The 7602-nt window shown below is 34.0% G+C and overlaps 1 protein-coding gene across 1 annotated transcript; it reads right to left on the bottom strand.

Moving 5' to 3' along the window:
• Nucleotides 1-1498: 1498 nt before the first annotated feature.
• On the bottom strand, nucleotides 1499-5976 carry LOC107941534 (probable E3 ubiquitin-protein ligase RHG1A). The gene is made up of 6 exons (XM_016875079.2): nucleotides 5476-5976; nucleotides 2703-4320; nucleotides 2564-2614; nucleotides 2207-2305; nucleotides 1983-2123; nucleotides 1499-1906 (listed from the first exon to the last, which is right to left on the bottom strand). Exons 2-6 carry the CDS (start codon nucleotides 4278-4280, stop codon nucleotides 1775-1777), a joined length of 2001 nt encoding a protein of 666 aa, XP_016730568.1. The 5' UTR covers nucleotides 4281-4320; nucleotides 5476-5976; the 3' UTR covers nucleotides 1499-1774.
• Nucleotides 5977-7602: the final 1626 nt, after the last annotated feature.

Here is a 7602-nt window from a genome sequence, read left to right as displayed (position 1 = left end):
TATTTTGAAATTAGAAGGTCAATTTAGAATTTTTCATAATTTAAAAACATCAAATGAGATTAACCCAAATAAAAATTATAACACCCTTTCTTATTATGTAAAATATATATTTATAAAAAAAATTTAAAAATTAAATAAAAATTTAATTGAAATGGTAAAATTGAGACTTCGAGATTTTTTACTCTATTAAACATTAAATATTGTTTCTATTGAGATTTGACCTTATTTGATTATTTTTAATAGTACATGCACTAAGTCAATCCATTTAATAGTAAACGAATTAATTTAATCTAGCCCTTATAATAAAGAGATCTACAAAGTACTTTCACTTATAATTTTTATAATAATGAGATTTGAACTTGAGCACTCAACTTCCCAAGATTTCAGCCTTAGCTAATACTTGCGATGATTGAATTAAGACCTTTCAAATATTCATAATTAAAAAAATGGAATTTGAAGCATCCATTTACAAGTGATTAGCAAGTTGAGTTGGGTTTTGGTTTGGATTGAGTTAAGTTCTGAATAAGTTATTTTGGCTAGAATCGTTTTACGATTAGGTTATTTTTGGATTTATATGAATTTTGAGTTTAGATCATTTCTAGTTTAGGTTATTTTGAGTTCATGCCATTTCAAGGTTGAGTTATTTTTGGTTTAGGTCATTTGTGTTTAAAATTCGAGTTTTTAGGTCAGGTCATTACTGGTTTCAATTCATTTTAAGTTTCATCACTTTAAGTTCAAATTATTCTGGATTGCTTGTTCAATTTATTCTGGGTTCGAATTATTTTATATTCGAATCATTTCAAATTCATGTTAGCTTCGTATTCAAGTCAATTTAAGTTTAGGTTTAATGGATTTGAATTGCTAATGTTCTTATAATCAGATCTGATTGAATTGAATTTAAACTCAAGTGTTGAGATATCGTGGAGAACTTCTTTTGATAATTGTGGTTTAAAATTTAAGTGTTTAGTATTATTGTCAAAAATTATTTTTGAGAAATAAAAAGTCCATTTTAAACATGATGTTGTGAAGTAATAAGATGCATTCAAATAATGTTCAAATTTGTTAACATTATGGTATTTTAGTAAGAATATAAAAAAATAATTTGATGAAACTCGTTATTAATATTTTAATATATGAAATATAAAATTCAAATATTTGTAAGTGATTAATATTCGTTATTTGTAAAATTTAATTTGAATATATTATTAAAATATAACCATTATGCCATCTATGACAATCAATGAGGAAAGAACCAAGGCATATCGCTAAGGCCTCAGCCACGAATGCGTTCACGATCTAGCTTGTGCATTGATTCCATTGATGAGATATTACAACTTGTTATTTGGTTGGGGTAGGAGGGGGGAGTGGTGTGATGGGGTGGCGTGGCGTGGCGTGGAGTCCAAAGCACCATATGTAGCAATGGACCACCTCCACGGCAAGAAGAGCTTTGTAAACTTACGCCTAATACAATGGCAGAAACTACAAAAAATCATGCAAGTTACTTCAAAATGTAAAGAGAGATTCAATAATTTATGTCGCCAATGGGCTGAGGATCCATACATAAAAAAAGAAAACTCTAATACTGCAATGATTAAAAACTAAAGATGAAGGAAATGTAGGTTTATATTCCCAGTGCTTCAAACTTTTGTGTCATCATCCACCAAGAACATTGCTTTATAAGGAAGAGTTCTGAAAGAAAAATGCCAAGCCGCAATCTTTCGATGTCGGACTTGAAGGCAAGAACTAATCAGCCTAAAAAACCAAACGGTTCATCTCATTTATTCAGTCCTGTTGTTTTACAAATGGGGCACAAGTTTTTGTGCATCAACCATTGTTTAATGCAATCGGCGTGAAAGTCATGGCCGCATTCGAGTGTCCCGAGATCTTCACCGTCATTGTATTCTTCCTGCACGTTTGTAAAAATATTTACTTAATTGGTTCATAGAACGGGCAAATAAACCGTATCCAAGAAAAATAATTACCTGACAAACACAGCATGGTTCTGTCTCTAACTGAGTTTCTGGTACACTAGAGTACTTTCGTCGCTTCAACTGGTTTGATATCATTTCTTCACTCAACCCCGTGTTTACGTTACCAATGCGCTCTTCTAGAGCCAGTAACTCCTATTACCCACAAAACAATTCTATTGTGAGAACAATTTTAAAACTCCAAAAGTTATGGTGGATGCCAAGGATATAGAAAATACCTCGTATGACATGTTATCAACATCGAGCCGCATATCCCTATGCCGGTCATGAATATCAGGTGCCCCAAAAAATGCTGATTGATCGAGGATCACAGCATCCTGCCATACAAGCCAAATTAGAAAGAGAAAAGTCACTAGTTTGGTGACAAGTGAATTCTTATCAGTAAACAAAACTTGGGGTCCTACAAAATGGCAATCCATTGCTCGTAGCAGACCAAATTCGAAGAATGGCAACTACATAAACATAGGGACAAATGAACAAGAAAAGGAGGCAAATTTTAATGTTTCCATGTTTCAATTGGTTTAAGATAAGAACTAAATCAAATTACAACATGATAGTAAATTTAAAAGCGATACCTCAAAACGCAAGTTCTCACCCCTACGCATGAGATCCAAGACATTGCGAATCTGCACCATGAAAAGATTTTTCATGATAAATAGCCTTTACTATTGTGCTATCACTTATCAAACATAAAGATGCAGTTAGAGGGCAGACCTCAGGTACAACGAGCCTGCTTCTTCCTTCAGTGGCAGCAGCTAAATTTCGTAACGAATGGGGTACTGCAAGAAAACCAGCATCTTGTCTCTCCAACAATGACATTAACCTACGATATTGAAGTGAAGGATGATTGCCCGGGCCACCAGACTCAGGGCCAAGGGAAGACATCAACTGTCGACGAACAAGTCCCGACAATCTCCGCGGATATTGAGAAGGGTGATTCGGCTGAGGAGCCCATGTGGGAACAGAAGATGCATTGGCACCAGAACTTGAGCCAGCACAAGATGTAGAAGCAAAATTTCCAGGAACACTTAAATTTCCACTATTTACATCTCGATTCATTGGATTCCGAACCAAAGTTCTCAACTCAGGTGCACGAACAAACATAGGATGATCTAACAGGTTCCTAGCCATGCTTCTCAATTGATGTCCCTCATGTGGTACAGCATCTCTATCCCCAGATATATTAGAACTTGATGTATTGCCAGTTCTAGAGCCAGAACCGCCATTCCACCTAAATGACTGTACATTTCTAGGCAAAGTCGGAACATGAACTGCGACATTTGGGTTTTGAAGACTTGCATTATCTAGCACCGGTGCTGACCTTATGTCCAAAGAATGATCAGTTGGAAGCCTTGACGATTGCTGTGAAGACGAAATAACAGACCGCCTGGTCATATCACCTGTAGAAAATACCGGAGGAGCAATAGGTTCCTGTATGCTTGATGGACTTATTCTTAGCCGGAAGTTCCTGTGGGAGCCCTTTGCAGCTGGTAAAACGATTGGTCCAGGGTTGGCATCAGAACCTGATCCTCCCACCTCTAAACCAAGTCTAGGGTGTGCCTGTCCTGAGGAGGCAGATATATTCATGCCGTTTCCTACACTAGAACTAGCAGAAACACCATGCCCAGCGCTACTTTCTGCACAATGGAAGTAGCTAGAACTTCCACTCGAAGAGGACTGCCCAACGTTTCCTTCAAGAGCTTTTCTTTTGCAAGATGCACGGCGACCATCACCAGGTCTGTTATCATTATCATCCCCAACATATCCACTACTTCTAGAAGAGAGTCTAAAACCTTCAGGACCAGCAGCTGATGAAATCAGATCCCTTTCAGATCCACTAGGATTATATAGGTTAGACCGATCCATAACTTGACAGTTGTTATTACCGTGAGCAACTATGGCTGCATTTAAGTTGAGACTCGGGGATACTGTATTAGAATTGGAATTTTGGACAAATGGAGAGTTCTTTTCAGCAGTCACAGAAGCACTCATGGAAGACGACCATACATGGTCTACTTTCCTCTCATTATGATTGACCTCATTCTGTGTGCCGCTAGAGCTAGGCTCTTCTAAGCTCCATCTGCCTGGCTCTTGCTCCTCTCGACTAATGGAGTTCACATATCCAATGTTTATGTCATTATGCGACGGCAAACAATCAGGAAATCTATTTTCTATGGGATTTTGAATATTATTCCAGCACACCTGCTGCTCTATAGTAGCATTACTCGATGTAGAGCCTTGATCAAAGAAGGTTTCAGAGAAGGAACCAAAAGCACCCTTTTGCCCTTGCATTAGGGCTTGTATGCACTTCAATACAAATTATTTCGAAGTCCTGAAAAATATGTACATCAACAACTGGCACAAGGAAGTGAAAGAGACAAGGTAGTGGTATATAAAAGATACAGTAAAGCACTATTTTCAGATCTCTAACAGTAAGAAGTATGATAAAAGAAGCCTCATTGCAACACTTTTTGCCTCTCAGATATGAAGAAACCAATTGTAGCAAACAATTATCACCATAGAAAGCAATGCCGTGCAAATACTACTTCTAATCTACAATAATGCATGATTCAAGATGGTATGGATGCCAACAACACAAATGAAAACAAATAACATACATATAGAACATTAAAGCAAAAGCAACTTCACTTTTAATACATATTATCTAATAGTAATAACAAGATAAAAATGACGCTTTGGAAATAAGGCAGACGAGAAGTTATAAGCAAACCGGTAATATGCAAGAAATAGGCAATAACTATTTAAGCCAAGTAATATCTCAACCTGCACCAAGTAATATAGAGTTTAGACAATGTAATTAAATCAACAAAGATCATCAAATGTTGTGCTAGTAGCAGGGTAAATTAACCTAATACTAATGTGGAGTAATCCCAAGTTTTTATTTTAATCCACACAAGATATTCATACATTGTTATTAACCACAAAAAGGTTTGAATCCAAAGGGCACCTAACAACTAAATCTGGAATTTTTTATAGCGTTGGCAAGAATCAAAATCAAGCAACAATGAGCATCAAGTAACACAAGATAATCCCAAATGTATACCAAAATGAAACAAGACAAGAACATGAGACCCCAAAAGCATAAAAATGTAAAATAATCTGAAATCATAAACAAGAAAGAGCAAGAAACATAGGAAAAAACTGAATCAAACACAAAGCATGAAATAAAATTAGATAATCTTCAGGTCAAACATGGCAACCATGAGCAAAATCTCTCTGTAAATCAGCTATTACGAGAGATGGTCTCAATGATCAAACATCCAGGAAAAACACAACAAAAAATCAAAATAAAAAACATAAAAATCAAAACTTTGAGGAAAAAAAGGGTACCCCTTTCAAAAGCAAGATAACCCAAAATCAAGGGAGAAAAGAGGAAAATAAACAACCAAAGAGAACATATCATCCATATCTAATCTGATCATCAACCGATCAAACAAATATGAAAAAGAGGACCCAAAGGGCTCACCTTGCAGGTGGAAATGAAAGACCTTGATCGATCTAAAAGAGAATCTTAACAAGAAAATAAAGGATTAGACCATAAAAACAGGAATCATAAAAAATAAAAAAGCAATCTTTGAAGCTATTCTCCTCTCCTTTCTCAAGAAAAAAAGAAAGAGAGAAAGAAGAAGAAGAAAATATAAAAAAAACCCCACCAGAAGAAACAATGGGAGGAAGAGAGAGTACCTTTGAAAAATAAAATGAAATGGGAAAATAAAAATACTCAAATACAAAGAAACAAAGAAGAGATTAAAAGATGACAATAACCATTAATTTACCAAATAACCCTACAGAGAAAGAGAAAGAAAAGAGCAATTTCCTAGCAAAAAAAAAACAATAAAAACAAATTACTTAACAAACAACACCACCACCACCACTTAGGCAAAGGTGTCATGCTAGGCTGCTTACCAAATGGCTTTCATTGTCTCCTTCTTTATTCTCTCTTATATTAGAACCAAATGTTAATCTCAAGTTGGGTTTTTTTGAGTCATTTTTATTTTTTAATATACATTTTCCTACTTAAACTTAGTTGTAGGGTATTGATTTTTTTTAATTAGGTACTTAAATTCTATAATTCAAATTGGTGTAAATAAGTTGAACCAAAAAGATAATCTAAGGTATTAATTTGAATCAAAAAATCAAGTTTAGTTATCTAATTTGACCAAAATAAAGAGTTAAAATTAAGTTCAAGTATCTAATTGGTCAACAACCTCTTGGCCTAGTAACAAATGCATTAAGTTGTGAGATATGAGTACTTGAATTAAATCACCAGCATCTCATTCTATACTCCTAATTATAAAAAAAAATCTAACTATGAACTTTGAAATTAAATTCAGATACTAAAATGTATATTTACCCTTAAAAATGATTTTCTTTTCTCAATCTTTCTCTAGAACCAAAGGTAGATATGAATGGATGTATAAAATATTATTTTTATAATGTAATTAAGACCCATCTCCTAATGCGGTCCATAGGCACCCACAAAACACTAAAAACACCTTCTCTCTTTGTTTTTGTTTCATTTCCATCTCGTTCACGCCAAGCACCTGCCCCCTTTCCTTTTACTTTAGGCCTCTTTTAGTCTTTTTCTCCATCAATCCACATGCTTATCTTTCTTTCTTTTCCTTTCCTTACCCATTCGTCCACCTTTTCTTTGTGACCAAAAAAATCCCATTAAAATCTTTAATTAAAAACTAAATCACTTTCCCCAAATAATGCTTAACATGGAAAAAAATGTTTTAGTACAAACATGGCATTGTTATTAACAGGGAATTTGACCCCACTTGTATGGTTTACATTTTCTTACCATTTTTCTGGATTAATTATATTAAACATCTCGTGCTTAAGTTTTAAAATATTTTAATTAATTATTAATTAAATATTTTTATTAATCCAGCGTTAATTTAAGCATCAAATGTAAGCTCTTAATTGGATAATATTTAGCATGCATGGATCAAAATTTAAACATGCATACACCTATTACAATAATAACTTGAATATAATATGTTGATTATCTTAAAAGAATAACATTTTAAAAATGTATAAATTAATTTAAAATTTGAACCACGCTTTGAAAATGTAGGGTGAAATTATCCCTATTTTTTAATTATTGTTAAATTGTGAAAAAAAAAACACCCCTACCCCCAATCTTGTTTCCTCCTTTTTTTTCTCCATCACATGTTTGTCAAAGTAAAAACAAATAAATAAATCATGTAGGTACGAACTAGCAACTTAATGGTGAGTTACATAAATAAAAATAAAAATAAAAATTAGGCACTATCTTGAGAATAGGAAAATAACTTTGATTTCTATGTCGGCTTAAATTTAGGTTGACTATGTCAAATATAATAGAAGTTGCATTGGTGTATGCATAGAAATATCATGGCTTTGCTTGAAAGAAGTGTGAATACAATGACCTCCAAAAGTCCCCTCCAATGGCTTTGCCCCCACATTTTCTTTACCTCTAATTATGCTTTGTCTTCTTTGAATTTTAAATTTCAATCCTTCTGTTTTTCAATTTTAAGTATTTTAGTCCAAAAGTACAAGGACCGAAGGCATAATTAGACCTTTCCTTTATGCCTTTCATTGTTCATAC

This window comes from Gossypium hirsutum, chromosome A06 (assembly GCF_007990345.1).
Source record: "Gossypium hirsutum isolate 1008001.06 chromosome A06, Gossypium_hirsutum_v2.1, whole genome shotgun sequence".
NCBI classification, from domain to species: domain Eukaryota; kingdom Viridiplantae; phylum Streptophyta; class Magnoliopsida; order Malvales; family Malvaceae; genus Gossypium; species Gossypium hirsutum.
The sequence above is the reverse complement of the archived record's forward strand: the minus strand, read 5'-3'. Positions and strand labels throughout refer to the sequence as shown.

Excerpts from the sequence above, each read along its gene's own strand:
- LOC107941534 (XM_016875079.2), bottom strand. The coding sequence starts at position 4,280 with ATGCAAGGGCAAAAGGGTGCTTTTGGTTCCTTCTCTGAAACCTTCTTT. Across the intron at positions 2,615-2,702 it reads GCAGGCTCGTTGTACCTGAG|ATTCGCAATGTCTTGGATCT; the intron begins GTCTGCCCTCTA and ends TTCATGGTGCAG. Across the intron at positions 2,124-2,206 it reads TTGATAACATGTCATACGAG|GAGTTACTGGCTCTAGAAGA; the intron begins GTATTTTCTATA and ends TGTGGGTAATAG.